A 21,528-nucleotide genomic window follows, 5' to 3' on the forward strand; every position below is an offset into this window, starting at 1 on the left:
ATTCTGTCAAAATGGTGGATGCGACACCCAATTTCTTGAACTGAGGATGAAACCTGGTGTTTCCAGTATGACCCTGAAACAAAATGGCAAAGCATGGAATGGTGTTCTCAGACATCACCTCAACGAAACAAGGTCAGAGCCAAAAAATCACGCATCAAAACAATGCTCACCACCTTTTTTGATAGGCTAAGGCATTGTCCACAAGGAATTTCTACCTGAGGGAACGACGTCGTACGCTGCTCGGTATGTTGAAATTTTGACCCGTTCCACGCAGGATAGGACCCCAGTACTACAACAAGGTTCCTGGTTTTTCTTCACGACAACTCTTGCCCACACACAGCCAATATCGTCAAACAGTTTCTGGCTAAAAAGGGGATGGTGCAACTTGAATATCCACCATACTCCCCAGATCTCAATCCTCCAGACTTCTTCCTATTCCCTTGACTCAAGCTCACTTTGAAAGGAAAGAGATTTTACGATATTCCTGACATCCAACCAAACGTGACGCAACTTTTGAATGCCATCCTAAAGGAAGACTTCATACAAAGTTTCCGGGACATGTAACGTAGAGCTCAGTGGTGCAAAGTTTTGGGAGGTGACTATTTCGAAGGACAGTAAGGTAATTGTAGTTCATAGTTCATGTATGTTAATGTTCACACACACACACACACACACACACACACACACACACACACACACACACACACATTTCTGCTTTGTAGAACTTTATGAACAAGGGACACAGTATTTTATATTGCAGAAGGGATGATTTCTAGAAGCAGGAAAACTTGCATATAGGTTTCTTCCTCAAGATTTGAGTACCGTTGACAAGTAGACTGACCATGTTCTGCCACCCCCTAGATACTTTAAGTGCAGCCTATGGCTTTTCCTTCAGTGCTCTTGATGAGTTAACTTGGGTGTCTTTTCTGTCTCCTCAACATGAACGATGCGTGCTGTTATGTGCACTTCATGAATATTCTGCAATTCACCTTACAACAACTTAAAGGAGTATTATAGGGAGGGTTGCTTCAGACTCCCATTGAGCTCTATCAACACCCAATTAATTGACTCCCAATTCATTTACGTGCTGCATATACTGGAAATGATGACATGGATATTATTAGATGCTCATAATAATGTGATTCAGCAGTGTGCAAAGCTAGGCACAAAAGTTGCTTGCATATACAGGACTGAAAAATGCATCTTGGGGAGATTGGATCTCTGTAAGGGTTCATAGGAGTTTCTAATCTGAGCCCTATAGGATAACATTCAGCAATGCAGTTTCTTGGTGCAATGCCAACTTCCTGTAAGTGGCTGTAGGTACAGGAGTTTTGTCTTTGTGTAGCAAGGTACTGTCTTAAAAGTTGTGTACAAGAGTTATTGTTTTGGGAGCCACTTTCACCGTAGGTAAAGATCGCAATCTACCACAGCAACATAAGTGCTCGAAAGTTGGCATTTATGTGCATATGCAAGTTTGGTTTCAAACTGTTTAATGGCATGGCCAAACATTTCTAAGGTGCAGCCTGGTAGCTCGTATCATTAAACATAGTGAGAATATGCCAAGGGTGATGACTTTTGCAGTATTGTTGGATGTAGCTTTACAATAACGATAGGAATCTGAAAGACAACTGCTAAATAGTGGAGATTTTTAAGCCTTAGGTGCTGTTCACCCTTTAGATAATTCAACATCTCAAATTTAAGGACGACATTGCTCAGCCTCAGAGAGTTGGTTTGAGTATTCTTCAAAGTATCACTGAAACCACTGCTTTCCTGGACTGCATGTTTACTCAAGATGTTATCCGTTGAACATGCTGGGGACAGTTGACAACTTGTTATTTGTGGGTCTCCACCAACTACTGTTTTGGACCCATAAACATAATTCGACCCTATTTTATTCCATGCACCAATTTTGAAGTTCTAAAACAGCACTTAAGACTTCAGACCATGAGCAATCTTCAAATATGTGCAGTTATGTAATCACCATTTTTTGTGTTATTGTATATCTAACCTGTGATATAATTTGCATGCTAGCCATGTGTACTACCCTTCTTGGTATTCCATTTGTGGTAAATATCAGTGTACATTGGACACAATTTTCAGCTGTGTTGTGTTGTATTGCTAATATTTCCTTATTTTCATCCCATAATATTTCCAATACTTCTGTAATTGTTGCAATGTTTTGCTTGTTGTTGATAGGAAGGAATGCTTAACAAACTTCAAAAGCATGTAGAACAAGAAGAAGCACGGTGGAGACAGCAGATTCAGCAGAAAGAAACTGAATTGGACCAACTTCGTGAAGAACGAGATAGGTTACTAGCATTCAAGGAAAATGCTTCCAGACCAGAAGAGGTACCATCTCAAATTTAATTTCATGAATTTTTGCAATGTCGGGAATTCTCTCTCTCTCTCTCTCTCTCTCTCTCTCTCTCTTTTCTCTCTCTCTCTCTCTCATTCTGTCAATGAACAATTAAAACAGTCAAGCTTAGTACAGGGTGATTATCCACTTCTGTACTCTGTGCGCTTTTAGCCTTGTTAAACACTGAAAGGAATTGGACTGTGTAACAGAAGTTTAAAAAGTTATCATTTTGAAATGTCCAGGGGAAAATGGAGAATAGCGAAAAAGCTATTGGTTTTGGAGTAAATCTGGAATCCAGCTTGTCACTGGTATAGTCATTATGAAGAAGGAGGGTGACAGGGGAAAAAACAACTTTTGCTGCAGAAATGGCAGACTACAAAACGAACAATCATCCTCACAGTCAATATCATTGTCCTCTTTCTTCATCATCATCATCCCTTTTCCTACTTAAATGTTCTTTTAGCAGGGTTTAAATAGTGCAGTAACCGATAAAAATTTAGGATCTTCACATAAGCTACATTAATCATACGTAATGTCGTCCCCATTTTTTTTTTAAAGCTTCTGATTCAATATTTTCGTGAGAGAAGAGTTAGCTTTCTTTTCTAGAGGGTTAAAATTTTTGCATATATCCATTCATAATATGTTATTCCCGCACATAGTGTCAGTTGTTTACTGCACAATAGTTATTTAATTGTATTTCATAGTAATCATAGCCTGCTTGCCAAAAATGAGATATTGAGTAGCACACAGAAAATAGAGAAAGTTAAGTAGAACTTCCTGCAAAATACACAGGCATTCACTGTGTGCATTGTTGTTTGTATTGTCAGTGGGAGAAAAGTAAAATTAATTAATAGTAAAAAAAAATGGTCCATTTCTCCATTGCTTGCCTGTTTTAATTTTCATGTTGTTATCAGTTGAAATATGCAGAAATAGGACGAAATGAAAATGCTTTCATGATAGAAAGAGCAATTCCTTATCACCAAAGTATTGACATTTTTTGAAAGACAATCCCCTAATAACCTCTGAAATTGTTTTATACATCTAGAAAAGTCCTTGCTAGTATTGGGATTCATTCTTCACAAATTATTAAAGGCAGATGAGAATTATGGAGCAGGAAAGTTGCTGCTGGTTAGGTTGAAAAAAAGGTGTGTTCATTTGGGGAAAGAATTTAACTTCCTCAGGATCATCTTAAAATCAAGTTTCTTGTAATCCTATGGCGTGAGTGGGCACAATCAAACAGCGCGCTGTTTGAGTGCCTCTACAGCTAGTCTGGAGAAGTCGTACTTTCAACCTGGAGAGACAGCACAAGAAGTGCTATGCGTATTCACACTAGCCCTCTGCCTCGCTTATGTTCACTTGCTTATTGTATATTGATGCTTTCTATAGTTAAGAGACTCTGTACTGTTGTATACTTTATTCAAAGTTATTGTGACTCTCTTAATGTGGAAGCACAATTAAAACTTGATTGGTGTTACTTCTGACATTGTGTTTGTGCAATGTTTCAACATGCTTGATGACAAGTGTGGTATTCTACTCCATGTTTTTTGTTCACTACACAACCAACATTTCAGTGAAATATTTCTTCAATCTCTTCTTCAACAACAGTGAGCTCTCGCTGTGGCACTAAACAATTTGGCAGCCTTGTTTATGCACCAGCTTCCACTGCAGTTGGCACAACCACGCCTTTTTCTCTGAATGACGATTCTGTGAAACATTGGGATGCGTATGAAAAACACATTTGGCAACATTTTTGAGCTTTGTGAGTTGCCAACACCAACTTTTGTAAATCTTTATTTTTGTCATAATTTCTCCTCGTATTTACCACCTTTTGTACCAGCCAGCTCCTCTTCCTGCGTCTGCCAGTCTCTTTGTTAACAGACAGTGTCAGTTGCTCTGTAATTATTATTGCAGATGTACTCGCATTGTAGTTGCTTGTGTTGAGTTCTACTGTCATCAAAAGTGGCCATAGCAGTCGTATAGAGCTCAGTCAGTGGAACTTTGTGGGCTTACCCATCATTGCCAGTTTGTTACTGAGGGCCATTGGGACTTGTATGCTGATAGGATGGTTCATGATGCTGCAAGACACCATATCCCTGGTAGGGAATTTTATGAACATGCTTTCAGAGTGAAGCTCCTTCTCTCACAGATGTTCTGAACATTGCTCAGTCTTTTGAAGTATCTAGGGCAGCAGGAAATAAGATAGAAGCGTGATGTGAAGTAGCCACCGTTACTTACTTCTTCTCCTCTACAGTCACTGTCGGTTAACTCACAGGGAAGACATCACAGGTGTGCAACTACAGCCTCCATACCGCATGGGGCAGCAGCAGCAGCAGCAGCAGCAGCAGCAGCAGCAGTCAACGTCACAACCATTGCATGCTCGTCTGCCATCATGCCCATATTGTTTTGTTCAACATGAGCAGGCTGTATGCCCCAGCCCTTGGACAACATGCAACCACTCGGGTTTGTGTGTTTAAGAGGCGGGGGGGGGGGGGGGGGGGGGGGCTGGACATATTGCATCTGAGTGCACCTCTCAGTTTCTTTCAGTAGACGCAAACGTGAATGTGGACAGTATTTCCCAAGTGATGGTAGCCCCAGACAAACTCCACATTGAAGTATATATGATGGAAAAGATGTTAAAAATGCAAGTGAACATGGGTGCTGCAATGACTTTATTAAATCCTCAGACCTATGTTCATCTTGGATCACTGGCATTGTTGATTGGGGAGCTAAAACAGACACAAATACCTATATTTGGAAAGTTTCCTACTTTCACCGCATATAAAGCAATTGTTCAGCCTTTAACCTTTCTGGTAGTGGGTGATGGGAACAGTGAAAACTTATTTGGGATTGAAGCTTTCAAACTGTTTGGGTTCTCTATTTCGATCGGATTCAGTCTTAACACACTTTGCTTACAATATTCCTCTTTGTTTTCGGAAGGTTTAGGGTGTGCTACCTATTTCAAGGCTCACATCACAATGAAATTGACAGGGTGCCACCATTTTTCCCATGCCTGCCCAGTCCCAATAGGTTTTTTGGGAGCAAGTCAAATTAAAACTATATCGACTTATGCCTTGGGTGTTACCACATGTCTAGTCTAGTGAGTAGTCTACTCCGTTGGTAATTGTCAAAAAATCTCATGGCAATCTTTGGCTCTATGGTGATTTTAAAGTGTTCCTAAATTCACAGTCTATTGTTGATGCCATCCCTTACCCCGTCTGGATGAACTCTTAGCATGCTTTTCCAAATGCTAATATGTTTCCAAATAGACTTGTCAGAAGACTACTTACAGCTCTCTCTAGATGATGATTCTCAGTGTGTCCTTGCAGTGAATACCTCCTTCAGGTTATATCAATACCAGCACCTGCCATTGGGTATGGCTTATGCCCCTGCCATTTTCCAACAATTTTTGGAGCAACTCGTGGCATTTGTGCTGGTGTGCATTAACTACTTGGATGATATTGTGGTCTCAGGTTCCTCAACATATAAACATTTGTGGACCCTCTATGCCTTATTCACAGTGCTACGGGCTGCCAGTTTGACAGGTAACTTGGACAAATCACAGTTTTTTTTTTTTTTTTTTTTTTTTTTTTTTTTTTTTTTTTTTTTTTTTTTCAGCAGTCTGTAGTCTATCTCAGTTCTGAAATCTCACATGCTGGTGTCAGGCCTTTACACGACCATGTTGATGCCATTACAGTTTTCTACATCCTACCAGGGTGAAAGGGTTGCAAGCATTTCTCGGAAAGATTACCCACTACTATAAATTTCTTCCTGGTGCAGTCACATTGGCCCAGCCACTCTTACATAAAAATTTCCCTTTTTACTGGTTGTCCTCCTGTGAGTATGCTTACACCTTATTATAGCCAAATTTACACTTGGCACCTTTATTGATAACTTTCCAGCCAAGCCAAGATCTTGTTTTGACCATAAATACCTCCCAGTATGGCCTTAGGGCCAATCTCGCATACAAATGTGCGGTCAGTTTCGAACGCCCTTTTGCATCAGTTTCCAAAATCTCTCTCAGGTGCAACAGCACTTCCTGCAATAGAAGCATCTCCAAAAATGTCATGTTTTCCTACATGGTTCTAAGTTTTTCGATTGCTGATGATAAACCTCTGGTTTCTCTTTTCAGTCCTTCAGCATCTTCGCCAGACAAAGCAACCCATCACTTGCAATGCTGGGCTCTGTTTTTGTCACACTATAATTATGAAATTATTATACGACTCACAGCACAACAATAATGCAGATGCTCTTTCTTGATTGCGGAATGACCCTGAAACAGCATTCGATCATGATGAACTGTTGTGTTTCCATTTAGACGTAACTGCCCAAAACACAGTGGATGTTTTTCCCTTTATCAGTTCTGTGATTTCAACAGCTGTAATGCCAATCTTGTCTGCTGTCAGGTTGTTCAGTATGTCTAGCATGTCCAGCATGGCTGAGCATCGGATCCATTGCGTAATTATTATGCTCTTTGCCACCACCTCTCAGTTCCTGATTGTGTTTTACTGTTGGCTACTGAGAAGTCAACACCCAGGGTTGTGATCCCACCCACATTGCAGCAGGCCGTCTTGCGCTTTCTCCATCTAGACCGTTGGGGGTCTTTTTGTGCTCAATTTCTGGCCTGCCACCACGTGTTTTGGCTGGATATTAAAAACGAGATCACACATGTGCATAGTGCGCCATCCATCAAGTGGCACCACTGGTGTCTCTTTACATGTGCAGCCCTGCCCCCCACCCTCCTATCTACCCACCCCCCCCGCCACCCCCCCTCACACCCTCCTCCTCCGGACCATGGGAGTGTATTCATTCTGATTTTGAGAGTTTGTTTCTTAACGTACTTTGGCTTCTAGTAGTTGACACTTTCTCAACATTTCTGTAAGTGGTTCGTTACCCATCGACATCCACGGGGACTACAGTTGTGACGTTCTCAATGATTTTTCTGTTAGAAGTATTGCCATATATGCTTGTGATGGATGACAACTCTCAGTCCAAGATTTTGAGGCTTTTTGTACAGAGTGGCACCCCTCCTTTACATCCTCAGACCAATGGAGAGGAGGAGCGGCTGGTCCACACATTCGAAATCCAGACGAAAACATATGTCACTCAATCTTCTCCTGAGGAACCCCTCCATAGGTTCTCAAGTTCATATAGGTTAACTCCACTAGTGACCATAGCGTGTTGGAGCTGTTTCATGGCCACCAGCCCTCTACACAGCTTCATCTCCTCTGGCTGACACCCAGTCACTCACTGGCCCCCACTTCACAATGATTCCATCTGGGCTGTGCTGTCTAGGCCCATGGGTTTGGCCAGGCCCCAGGTGGATACCAGTGGTCATCCGTCACAGCTGAGGTCATCGCCTCCGATGGCGTGGACACGACATTGTGACCAGCTCCATCTTCACTTGGCCAACCACGCATCAGAGAGCGCTCCCGGCTCGTGGGCACCTCCATCGTCTGCGCTAGCCCTCACGGTGAGGACCGTGCCTTGTTCAGCTCCTGTGGCACCTTCACCGCAAGTGCTCCCTTACGGCCTCTTGCATGGCAGTGGAACCAAGCCTGTCTGTGCTCGTGCCATTTCAGACCGTATTCTCCTGTGTCAGCACATGACACCTGTTTCAGCAGTTGTCACCTGTTGGTGAAGATACGGGCTTCGCCACAGTGAACACTTTTCCCCAAGGGGGAATAAATGTTGTAACCTTACAGTGTGAGCATGCATAATCAAAGAGTGCACAGTAGAAATGCCTCCACAGCTAACCTAGCGTAGAGAGGTGACCCTCGCAACCTGGATAGACAGCATACTGAGCCTTCGGGCTCAGTTATTTTTGCTTGTTTATTGTATGCTCACCTACGTGACTGTATATTGATGTGTTCTATAGTTATGAGACTGTACTGTATGTATTTAATTCAGTATTATTGTTAATCTTTTCGTGTGGAAGCAGAATAAAACTTCCAGAATGAGATTTTCACTCTGCAGCGGAGTGTGCGCTGATATGAAACTTCCTGGCAGATTAAAACTGTGTGCCCGACCGAGACTCGAACTCGGGACCTTTGCCTTTTGCGGGCAAGTGCTCTACCAACTGAGCTACCGAAGCACGACTCACGCCCGGTACTCACAGCTTTACTTCTGCCAGTACCTCGTCTCCTACCTTCCAAACTTTACAGAAGCTCTCCTGCGAACCTTGCAGAACTAGCACTCCTGAAGGAAAGGATATAGCGGAGACATGGCTTAGCCACAGCCTGGGGGATGTTTCCAGAATGAGATTTTCACTCTGCAGCGAAAGGCGAAAGGCAAAGGTCCCGAGTTCGAGTCTCGGTTGGGCACACAGTTTTAATCTGCCAGGAAGTTTCAGAATAAAACTTGTTTGGCGCTAAATCTGGTATTGTGTGTGTACAGCTTTACAATGACGTTATTGTTGGGAAATGTAATCTTGTAGTGAACATGATTGCATAAAATTAGAAACACACTCCTAAAATTAAAAACAGAACAAGCCAACTACCAAAGTTCTGCACAGAACACGAGTTTTTAACTTCGTGTGTTAACAGTATTAGGTGCTTTGTCCTGATGATTACCCCAGCACACTACAACTGCAGTCTACAAATAACTGTGAAGTGCACATACAGTTGTACCAGATGTTAGGGTTTCTTTAAATTTCATTTGCATACGTAGTGCAGCAAGAATGCTTAAACGTCTCTGTCCACTCTGTACTTGGTCAGATCTCATCTTAGTGGCAACATTCTTCTGTAACTGTGACTTTTATTAGTGTACTTCTGTAATTCTTTTAAATAGTCTGTTAATTGGTCCTCAAAACTAATCTTGGTTTTTAGATTACACTACATGTATTTTCATATTAACGGAATCTTCCATCGGTTCTTGGTAGAACAACATTATAATAATAAATGAAAAGCACCAGTTTGCTTTTGTTCTACAATATTATTTTTATTGCTAACCGGTTTTCGGCTTACAAGGCCATCTTCAGACATTTACTGACTATTATCACCAAAGAAGTTAAATGTTAGCAGACAACATTGGAAGAGAAGTAACACATCTAGAGTGAAGTAGAAACATACAGTGAGTAACATCTTTGCAATGAAATAGTAAAAACTGAACAGTACATAAATAACAATGGAGTTGACAGGAAAACCTTTAGCACAAAATAGGAATAGCGTGCCTACATAACAGTTCCTATTAATAAACAAAACTAATGAAATAAGAAAAAATTAGTACTAGACAAGGCTGCATCAAGAGGTATGAAACATGGAGAGTGATACACAACCAATTAAAAAAGAAGAGACAGTTGTCAATGTAAATACAGAGTACACGAGGAACTTAAACAATATCAATAAGATAAACAGAAATTAGTAAATGCAGGAAAATTGAGGTGTTTGAGGGAACCAACAGTTTGAGAGAGTGGTGGTACTGCATTTTAACATTAACACTATAATCAAAGCAGTGGCTGAATACCAGCTTACATTAAATAAATGAGCAAAGTAAAATATGAACAGTATTTGATGAGACAACTACAAGGGGAGTTAAACATGGACAGTAATACAAGTACAAGTTAAAAGTAAACCCTTAACTATTGAAACTACAGCATATGTGAAATACAAAGACAACTGCAACAAATAAAACAACTTAATGACTACAGGAAAATGGGAATACGTAGGAAGAGAGAGTGTGGGAAGTAATGAACAACAAAGATGATTATATGAAGTTTAGGAGAGGGGAAGTGTTGAGTTGTGTCTGGTCATTTAGGATGAGATCTGGACTGTGAGCAAGATGTTTGTTAATTTCCAGGGCTTCCAGCAGGTTGAGTTTATGGCCTTTGTTTGCTAAGTGAAGTACATGGGACACTGGCTGGTAGTTGTGACCCTCACTCAGTACATGCTCAGCAAATGCAGAGTCTGAATTCTGCAACCTCCAGCTGCGTTCATGTTCAGCCAGCCTAGTTGATATGTCTCTGCCTGACTGACCAATGTAAAATTTGTCACAATCAGAACAGGTGATTTTGTATACCCCACTGTTGGCTAATAACTGGATCTTGTCTTTGCTATTAAAAACACACTGGGCTGTAGTGTTCCTGACATAGTAGGAAACCCTATACTTGCAGGATTTCAGTGCTTTGGCTATAGTCTGTGATACCTGACCTAGAAATGGTAGAGTACACCATTTTTTGCAGAAAGTGGATGGGGAAGCAGGTGGGGCATAGAGGAGGGGTATAATTTTCTGTTTTTGTTTCCTGTGCAAGATGTGGTCAATAAGAACTGGATTGTAGCTTTTGGCTGAGGCAATAAATTTTATTGTATCTAACTCTGCTTTAAAATCATCTCTGAACATGGGGATAGATACGAGACGGTGTACCATTGAGTGGAAAGCTGCATGTTTGTGAGCTATGGGGTGTTGTGAGCAAGAAGGTATTACTGTGTCTGTAGTTGTTGTTGTTGTGTAAATTTTGAAACAATGTGTGTGTGTACTGATGTCAATGGTGAGATCTAAGAAGTTTATGGATTTGTTGCCAATTTCCATAGTGAACTGGATATTTTTATGACTGTTTAGGTTTTTCAAGAATGTGTTGAGTTGTCTTGTAGTACCAGTCCACATACACAGGACATCATCTACATATCTAAACCAGTATTTGATGTTTGCACTCAAAGGTTCTGTTTTTAGAAAATTTTGTTCAAAATGGTCCATAAATATTACAGCCAACGGTGGACTAAGAGGGGAACCCATAGCTAAGCCATCTAATTGTTTATAAAGAGTGCCTTGGAACTGGAAATAGTTCTGTACAAGGCAGGTCTGTGTGGCCAGTCTCAAGTTATTCAATTCCACAGGATTGACATTAGACTTGTGCATCAGCTCTGTCAGAATGTCAATACATTCTACTACTGGTATGTTAGAAAACCAACTGCTGACATCAAAGGATACTAATTTATCACTGTGTGAGACAGATATACCTTTTAACTTGTTTACCAGGTCCACAGAGTTTGAAATACCATGCTTTGGTTCGAATTTAGTCTTGCTGTTAATTAGGACATCAAGTTTACTGGCTAGTTTGGAAGATGGAGCAGTGAATGATGATATAACTGGACGAATAGGCACATCTTGTTTATGCAGTTTAGGAAGCCCGTACATTCTAGGAGGCACTGGGTTCATATTAGTTAACAGTTTTACTTCAAATTCAGAGAATATGCTTTTGCATGAAATGATTGCATATTTAACATCCTCTTTGAACAATTTAGTAGGGTCTTTCGGAAGGACTTGGAAGCCTGTGTTATTCAGAAAATCATTAACTTTATCCACATAATCACATTTGTTCAAAAGCACAATACTGTTGCCTTTATCAGATTTTGTGGCAACGATACCTTGGTGTTGTAATTTCTGTTTTAAGGACTTGAGGGTGTGAAAGGCAATAGACCGTGGGATGTTACACATGAATTTGGTTTCGTTCTTTAGTGCATTGGCAACTATATATTTTGCAGTGGTGTCTTTCGTTAAGGCATATTCAATATCAACTTTCATAACATCCAGTTGTTTTTCTGATGGAGGGTGGGGAGGAGCATATTTAAAACCTTTTTCAAGCACTTTTTGTTCCTTTGGGGACAGAACCAAGTTCAATAAGTTAATTACACGTTGCGAAAAATTTTGTTTACAGTTTGAGGTTAGAGGTTCACTCACCTTCCTAAACATAGATAATTTCTTGTTCTGCCGCAAAAATACATCATGAATAAGATCACTTACACTTTGACGAACTTCTCGATTGAAAACATCGAACTCACACGGGTGTAACTTAGATGTGATAGCCATATGTACCACTTTTAGATGTGTACACACGTTGTCACGAACACGATACCATTTCTTCCTTTATCCACGTGTATCTTGCGACGTCAACGGCTTTGTTTGCTGCGGCAGACATTCCTCTTGACTTTTTCGAGATGTATTTTGGCGTAATTTTGCGTTGCAAACACTGTTTGTTAAACCAAATTTGTTGTGTTGATTTAGCTTTTTGTCTCAGTAATCTACTATAAAAGACGGATAATTGTGCTGTTGTGGCACATTTTATCATATTAACAGAATCTTCCGTCGGTTCTTGGTAGAACAACATTATAATAATAAATGAAAAGCACCAGTTTGCTTTTGTTCTACAATATTATTTTTATTGCTAACCGGTTTTCGGCTTACAAGGCCATCTTCAGACATTTACAATATCAATTTGTTTAAGTTCCTCGTGTACTCTGTATTTACATTGACAACTGTCTCTTCTTTTTTAATTGGTTGTGTATCACTCTCCATGTTTCATACCTCTTGATGCAGCCTTGTCTAGTACTAATTTTATCTTATTTCATTAGCTTTGTTTATTAATAGAAACTGTTATGTAGGCATGCTATTCCTATTTTGTGCTAAAGGATTTCCTGTCAACTCCATTGTTTTTATGTACTGTTCAGTTTTTACTATTTCATTGCAAAGATGTTACTCCCTGTATGTTTCTACTTCACTCTAGGTATGTTACTTCTCTTCCAATGTTATCTGCTAACATTTAACTTCTTTGGTGATAATACTCAGTAAATGTCTGAAGATGGCCTTGAAAGCCGAAAACCGGTTAGCAATAAAAATAATATTGTAGAACAAAAGCAAACTGGTGCTTTTCATTTATTATTACATGTATTTTCGATAACTGGCTTCTGTCCTTCATATGCAATTTCATAATAATAATAATAATAATAATACCCGTGGAGGCCCGGGAAAAGAATAGGCCTCCGGTATGTTCTGCCAGTCGTAAAAGGCGACGAAAAGAACAAACCACTAATAGGGCTAACCCCCCTTTAGTGTGATTAGTTGGTTCAGGACAGAACTAAAGAAGCCTCGGACAAGCGCCGTCATGGTCGGGGACGACGCTTGAACCCTATGCCCGCCCACAATGGTAACGACACTGCTAGCCAACTGGAAAATGATTTAAATCCAAATAGAGGTGTTTTGCAGGATATGCTTCCTGCAACCACCCTAGAAGGAAAACAAAGACAGAGGATGAGATGGTCAGATGAAGTTAATCGACACCTCATGTTCTGTTATTACCAAGCAACAAACCTAGGAACCAACACAACTGGATACAGATCACAAGTATACACAACATTTATTACCAGATACCCAGAATTAAAATTTTTAACAGAACAAAGACTAGCTGATCAGATCCGTGTAATAATCAAAAATAACAGGATACCCCAGTCAGAATTAGAAAACATCAAACAACAAGTACAACAAATACTGGAACAAAATAATGTGCAATCAGAAGAAGAAGAAAATACAGTAATGGACACAAACATCCCAGAGCAAACAAACAAAGAACAACACGCACCAATTAAACAATCAGAGAAAAACGAAATCTTAAGGCAGCCACCAGAACAAGCACAAATAGAACACGAAGTGACACACATGTTAGATATAGAAGAAAAATTTCAGCTGACATATATAGAATACAAAGACACAAATACAGACATAAGACCATTCTTGCATAGACCACCAAATAACCCACAAGTCGAAACAACAATAAAAACTATCAACACAATCATACACAACAAAATAAATGAAAACACAACTATGGAAGAGTTACAACTACTGGTTTATATAGGAGCACTCACTACACTAAATATACACACTAGACAGAGATCAGAACCAACCAACACACAGAAGAAACCCACAAAACCAGCATGGCAACACAGGCTACAGATCAGAATAGAAAAACTGAGAAAAGACATCGGACAGCTAACACAATTTATAAGAAATGAAATCTAGGAAAAAAAACGAAAAAGGTTAGGTAAAATCTCACAACAAGAAGCGACAGAGCAATTAGACGAAAAGAAGCAGAAATTACAAGCATTAGCCAAACGACTCAGAAGATACAAAAAAAGTGAAAATAGAAGGAAACAAAACCAAACATTCAACACAAACCAAAAGAAATTTTACCAGACAATAGATAACACACACATTAAAATAGACAATCCACCAAACATAACAGACATGGAACACTTCTGGAGCAGCATATGGTCTAACCCGGTACAACATAACAGGCATGCACGGTGGATACAAGCAGAAACAGACACATACAAGATGATACCACAAATGCCTGAAGTGATAATTTTGCAACATGAAGTCACCCAAGCAATTAATTCTACTCACAACTGGAAAGCCCTTGGAAATGATAAAATAGCAAATTTCTGGTTAAAGAAGTTCACCTCAACACATTCACATCTAACTAAATTATTTAACAGTTACATTGCAGACCCATACACATTCCCTGATACACTTACACATGGAATAACTTATCTGAAACCTAAAGATCAAGCAGACACAGCGAACCCAGCTAAATATCGCCCCATAACATGCCTACCAACAATATACAAAATATTAACTTCAATCATTAAACAGAAATTAATGACACATACAACACAGAACAAAATTATAAATGAAGAACAAAAAGGCTGTTGCAAAGGAGCACGAGGATGTAAAGAGCAACTGATAATAGATGCAGAGGTGACATATCAAGCTAAAACTAAACAAAGGTCGCTACACTACGCATACATTGATTACCAAAAAGCTTTTGATAGTGTACCCCACTCATGGTTACTACAAATATTGGAAATATACAAAGTAGATCCTAAATTGATACAGTTCCTAAACATAGTAATGAAAAATTGGAAAACCACACTTAATATCCAAACAAATTCAAATAATATCACATCACAGCCAATACAGATTAAGCGTGGAATATACCAAGGAGACTCATTAAGTCCTTTCTGGTTCTGCCTTGCTCTGAACCCACTATCCAACATGCTAAATAATACAAATTATGGATACAATATTACTGGAACATACCCACACAAAATCACACATTTGCTATACATGGATGATCTAAAACTACTGGCAGCAACAAATCAACAACTCAACCAATTACTAAAGATAACAGAAGTATTCAGCAATGATATAAGTATGGCTTTTGGAACAGACAAATGTAAGAAAAATAGCATAGTCAAGGGAAAACACACTAAACAAGAAGATTACATATTGGATAACCACAGCGACTGCATAGAAGCGATGGAAAAAACGGATGCCTATAAATATCTAGGATACAGACAAAAAATAGGAATAGATAATACAAATATTAAAGAAGAACTAAAAGAAAAATATAGACAAAGACTAACAAAAATACTGAAAACAGAATTGACAGCAAGAAACAAGACCAAAGCTATAAATACTTATGCTATACCAATATTGACCTACTCATTTGGAGTAGTGAAATGGAGTAACACAGACCTAGAAGCACTCAATACACTTACACGATCACAATGCCATAAATATAGAATACATCACATACATTCAGCAACAGAAAGATTCACATTAAGCAGAAAGGAAGGAGGAAGGGGATTTATCGATATAAAAAACCTACATTATGGACAGGTAGACAATTTAAGAAAATTCTTTATAGAACGAGCAGAAACTAGCAAAATACACAAAGCAATCACTCATATAAATACATCGGCTACACCACTACAATTTCATAACCACCTCTACAACCCTTTAGACCACATAACATCAACAGATACGAAGAAAGTAAATTGGAAAAAGAAAACACTTCATGGCAAGCACCCGTATCATCTAACACAGCCACACATCGATCAAGACGCATCCAACACATGGCTAAGAAAAGGCAATATATACAGTGAGACAGAAGGATTCATGATTGCAATACAGGATCAAACAATAAACACCAGGTATTACAGCAAGCATATTATTAAAGATCCCAATACCACAACAGATAAATGCAGACTTTGTAAACAACAAATAGAAACAGTAGATCACATCACAAGCGGATGTACAATACTAGCAAATACAGAATACCCCAGAAGACATGACAATGTCGCAAAAATAATACATCAACAGCTTGCCTTACAACATAAACTTTTAAAACAACAAGTTCCTACATACAAGTATGCACCACAAAATGTACTGGAGAATGATGAATACAAATTATACTGGAACAGAACCATTATAACAGATAAAACAACGCCACATAACAAACCTGACATCATACTCACCAATAAAAAGAAGAAATTAACACAACTAATCGAAATATCCATACCCAATACAACAAATATACAAAAGAAAACAGGAGAAAAAATTGAAAAATACATCCAACTGGCCGAGGAAGTCAAAGACATGTGGCATCAGGATAAAGTTGACATCATACCAATTATACTATCAACTACAGGAGTCATACCACACAATATCCACCAGTACATCAATGCAATACAGCTACATCCAAACATATATATACAACTACAGAAATCCGTAATTATTGATACATGTTAAATTACCCGAAAGTTCCTAAATGCAATATAACACATACCATACAGTTAAAAGGAAGTGACGCCTGATCAAGGTCCGCGTCACTTTTAATTTTTAACCAGACTTAACGTCTGAGAAAGTAAAGAATAATAATAATAATATATTTTTGCTAGAGTATAGTAAATAGCATGTCATTCCATTGGCAGTAAGCACGACTAAACACAGAACGAACATTCTGCCATTTTGAGAACTTCACACTTACAGTTTTACTGCATTCAAGCATAAACTGTCATGCAAAGTCAATAATATGAATATAGAAGAAATATAATTGTATTAATAATGAAACATCCCATATATTGTGTAGCTGAAGGAAAATCAATCATTTTCACTTTGTAAGGACGGTTCTATTTTGTCCAATCACTGTAGATTGCAGTTGCATTTCTTTTATTGTCAACTGTTAGTGTTTATTATCAGTATTGTATTATAATTATGTAAATATTTGTGGGTTGTCATTGAATCAGAGAGTTGATAACTGGCATTAGAAAGGCATGTCACAATTTTTTCCCTGTATGTAATTTTTTTGAACTTTGTAAATGGTGTAAAGTATTTGTTCTCATTGTTGTGCATGACCACCTTAACTCCTCATTTTAATTCTATTTGTTTTTGTTTGCAATCACATTCTTTTTGTAAGTGAACAAGTAACTATTGAACCTACCATATTAGCACATTAAACAGCAGTATTCATAAGTCCATGAAATTAGAGAAAATTGTATAATTAACAGTTCAATGGCAGCTGTTTTGTGTCAGTAAAATATAAGAACTGTTATTAATGCTAGTTATATCATGGTGAATACCATATGCTGTGACTGATGGGAGTATACATACGACAATGACAATGTGAAACTTTGTGGCAGGAACTTTCATACCAGTACACACTCCACTGCAGAGTGAAATTGTATGACACAAACAGTTGATACATATTGTTTCATTAAACTTAACAACAGTGTGACATATGTTGTACTTTCACAAATGGAAAAGGATAGGAGTTAAATGTAGTGCTACCAGAAGTGCCCTCAGCCTAAGGCAGAGTGCAGATGCTGCGTCTGCCCCACCTCTGCCTCTGGCAGCACTTTACCATGTCAAGCTCACACACAGCTTAAAAAAGAATTATGTAATAAGGATTTGTCACATCACTGATCATATGCATATCATAAATTTCAGCTTGGTTTAAAGACCAAAAGGAAGGAGAAGCAACAAAAATAAAACTGTCAGTAGATGGGTGAGCTCTAAGTATTTACCATTATGTTTTGCAAATTAAATTCTTCATGGACTTATCAATAATGTTGAATTATTAATTATAACAGTGACACACAGCATTATTAAACTCAGTGTGTTCGTATTTCTCTCGAAATAGAGTTGCATGTCTTTTTCTCTTCTCCTGCAGGCTGCACGTGAGGTATGTGGCGTGGAGTTTGCCTTTAGCTGTATTGAAAAATCTCTTCCAGTGATCATTAGTGAGGTATGCTTGGATGTTGGTTCAGTGGATTGATGTTGTTGCATGTATTGGTCTTGCTTAACTTGGCTGCAATCTGCACTGGGTATGTTGTGCATCATTTGTGTGGTACCTGCTATAACTTCTGCATTTTATAATTTCCATCACCCAGACTGCCTGTAATGTTTGCTGTAAAGGAGGAGACAAGGAAAATGTCATTACAATTATAACTGATATGGCCACATGCAGCTTTGAGCTTTAAAATTAAGCTCTGTCTGAAGTTGTCATAATGCTTTTGGGTTGGTTAAAGCTCTGTAGGAGATTGAGGCCTTTTGTTTAACAGTAACTCTTCGTGGCCTACCTCTGGACTGTATTTAAAACAATAATAAGAACATTATTTTATTTGATGAAAAAGATTCGTATTGTCATCTTCCCTGGTGAGTTGAACAAGTGTATAATTGTCAGGTTTCCATCTTGGGGAGTTCAGCAAAATGGTGTGATGTTGTTCTGGGAAAGATGACGAGATACCCATCCAAATGTCATACCATTTCAGTAAATTTGCCTGCCTGGAAACATAAGAATCTGCAGCTCTTGCAAATGATTTTTACCACTGCCCTCGTTAATTTTCTTTGTAGGCTGTGTGGTTAAATTTCATGACATTGTGAGTTTTGTCCTCATTCTCTCTCCAGTATCTGACACGATGTTCCTCCAGAGTGCACACATGAATCGTGCTGAAAAACGTAGGTGCAATATAAACAGTGGGATAAGTAATGGTAACCAGTTGCTATATAGCGGATAGTTTGAACATTGGATTTCCACGTAAGTAAGAACAGGAACACATTATTTATGAAATGGAGTTCCTCAGAGAGCACACACGTGCTGTGGGTCCACTCACTCCCTGTCCTCCTCCTCCTCCTCCTCCTCCTCCTCCTCCTCCTCTGTAGTGTCAACAAATGGATGGCTATCATAGGATAGAATGGCCCCTATTTCAACAATTATTTGTTTCCAAACATATATTTATAGGGCTTTTTCTCTAGGCTTGATCCATACTATGAGAATATGGGACACTTAATTAACTGTGTACAGATGACTACTCACCATAAAACTCAGTGGAGGCAAATCAAAGAAACCTTTCTGAAGTCTCACTGTTCAATTGCATGCCTAATTCTTACAAGTTTTAGTATGCTATTAACTACACTTCTACTAAATCTGAAAAAGAAACTATGTTTATTTGGTGGAATCCTCTGACACCTGCAGAAATTTTACCCTTGATAAATCTAGAGGATTCTTATTATTTAATTACAGTAACTTTTTAATCACATTCAGATATTCATACAGAACATCCATACTGGTGGCGAGAGGCCTTCGTGGAAGGAAATTACAGTATGCTATGATACTGAATATTAATATTTTACTGCTATCCAATTCATTTAAAGAATATTTCTCTTCAGGCTGCAGTTAAATGAAGACTCTAACTTAGAATTACTCTGTTTTAAATATGCGGAAGGTTTATGGTGTGGTCAGTGTATTGTTTGCTATTGTACTTTCTCCGTCTACAGTTTTGTTTGCATATTTGTAGGTAGCTTCCCTCCACTGTAAGTGTTTTGTTACATGCATGTCCTGCACTAATAAATGAAATTTTTAAATTTCTGAAAACAAGTGCTGATAACTATTGCTAGTGTTGCTTTCAGTTTGTAGGTTATAATTATTTTTTCTTTCTGTTTGCCTACCACCTTTCATTTTATTCAACACATGGGCTGATTAGTATGCAGTCTCAGCGATCTCTCTCCTGGTAAGTCTGTGCCTGTATCTGTTGTTTCATGTAAGTTGTGTACATAAAGTTCTGTTTTTAATGCTATGTTTACTTTCTTATATGTAACTCTTATTAATGATTACCCCCCCCCCCCCCCTCGCCCTGAACCATGGACCTTGCCGTTGGTGGGGAGGCTTGCGTGCCTCAGCGATACAGATGGCCGTACCGTAGGTGCAACCACAACGGAGGGGTATCTGTTGAGAGGCCAAACAAACGTGTGGTTCCTGAAGAGAGGCAGCAGCCTTTTCAATAGTTGCAGGGGCAACAGTCTGGATGATTGACTGATGTGGCCTTGTAACATTAACCAAAACGGCCTTGCTGTTGTGGTACTGTGAACAGCTGAAAGCAAGGGGAAACTACAGCCGTAATTTTTCCCGAGGGCATGCACCTTTACTGTATGGTTAAATGATGATGATGGCGTCCTCTTGGGTAAAATACTCCGGAGGTAAAATAGTCCCCCATTCGGATCTCTGGGCAGGGACTACTCAGGAGGACGTCGATATCAGGAGAAAGGAAACTGGCATTCTATGGATCGGAGCGTGGAATGTCAGATCCCTTTATCGGGCAGGTAGGTTAGAAAATTTAAAACGGGAAATGGATAGGTTAAAGTTAGATATAGTGGGAATTAGTGAAGTTCGGTGGCAGGAGGAACAAGACTTCTGGTCAGGTGAATACAGGGTTATAAATACAAAATCAAATAGGGGTAATGCAGGAGTAGGTTTAATAATGAATAAAAAAATAGGAGTGCGGGTTAGCTACTACAAACAGCATAGTGAACGCATTATTGTGGCCAAGATAGACACAAAGCCCATGCCTACTACAGTAGTACAAGTTTATATGCCAACTAGCTCTGCAGATGACAAAGAAATTGAAGAAATGTATGATGAGATAAAGGAAATTATTCAGGTAGTGAAGGGAGACGAAAATTTAATATAGTCATGGGTGACTGGAATTTGACAGTAGGAAAAGTGAGAGAAGGAAATATAGTAGGTGAATATGGATTGGGCCTAAGAAATGAAAGAGAAAGCCGTCTGGTTGAATTTTGCACAGAGCATAACTTAATCATAGCTAACACTTGGTTCAAGAATCATAAAAGGAGGTTGTATACATGGCAGAATCCTGGAGATACTAAAAGGTATCAGATAGATTATATAATGGTAAGACAGATTTAGGAACCAGGTTTTAAATTGTAAGACACTTCCAGGGGCAGATGTGGACTCTGACCACAATCTATTGGTTATGAACTGTAGATTAAAACTGAAGAAACTACAAAAAGGTGGTAATTTAAGGAGATGGGACCTGGACAAACTGACTAAACCAAAGGTTGTATAGAGTTTCAGGGAGAGCATAAGGGAACAATTGACAGGAATGGGGGAAATAAATACAGTAGAAGAATAGTGGGTAGCTCTGAGAGATGAAGTAGTGAAGGCAGCAGAGGATCAAGTAGGTAAAAAGACGAGGCCTAATAGAAATCCTTGGGTAACAGAAGAAATATTGAATTTAATTGGGGAAAGGAGAAAATATAAAAATGCA

At 38.9% G+C, this 21,528-nt stretch overlaps 1 protein-coding gene and 1 non-coding gene across 8 annotated transcripts in view; one reads left to right on the plus strand and one right to left on the minus strand.

Moving 5' to 3' along the window:
• The window catches only part of LOC126260094 (kinectin-like), a 353,744-nt gene that overhangs the window by 305,958 nt on the left and 26,258 nt on the right, over positions 1-21,528 (plus strand). For 4 of the 7 annotated variants that reach the window (XM_049957313.1, XM_049957309.1, XM_049957316.1 and 1 more), the window contains 3 exons: positions 2,197-2,349; positions 18,135-18,209; positions 19,948-19,974. In XM_049957313.1, coding sequence (XP_049813270.1) covers positions 2,197-2,349; positions 18,135-18,209; positions 19,948-19,974 — 255 coding nt within the window. The remainder of the gene's footprint in view (positions 1-2,196; positions 2,350-18,134; positions 18,210-19,947; positions 19,975-21,528) is intronic. The other 3 variants (XM_049957310.1, XM_049957312.1, XM_049957314.1) reach the window with 3 other exon arrangements.
• Trnal-caa (transfer RNA leucine (anticodon CAA)) lies at positions 8,374-8,448 on the minus strand. The gene has a single exon. It is a non-coding gene; the product is annotated as a tRNA-Leu (tRNA).

This window comes from Schistocerca nitens, chromosome 5 (assembly GCF_023898315.1).
Source record: "Schistocerca nitens isolate TAMUIC-IGC-003100 chromosome 5, iqSchNite1.1, whole genome shotgun sequence".
Taxonomy (NCBI): Eukaryota; Metazoa; Arthropoda; class Insecta; order Orthoptera; family Acrididae; genus Schistocerca; species Schistocerca nitens.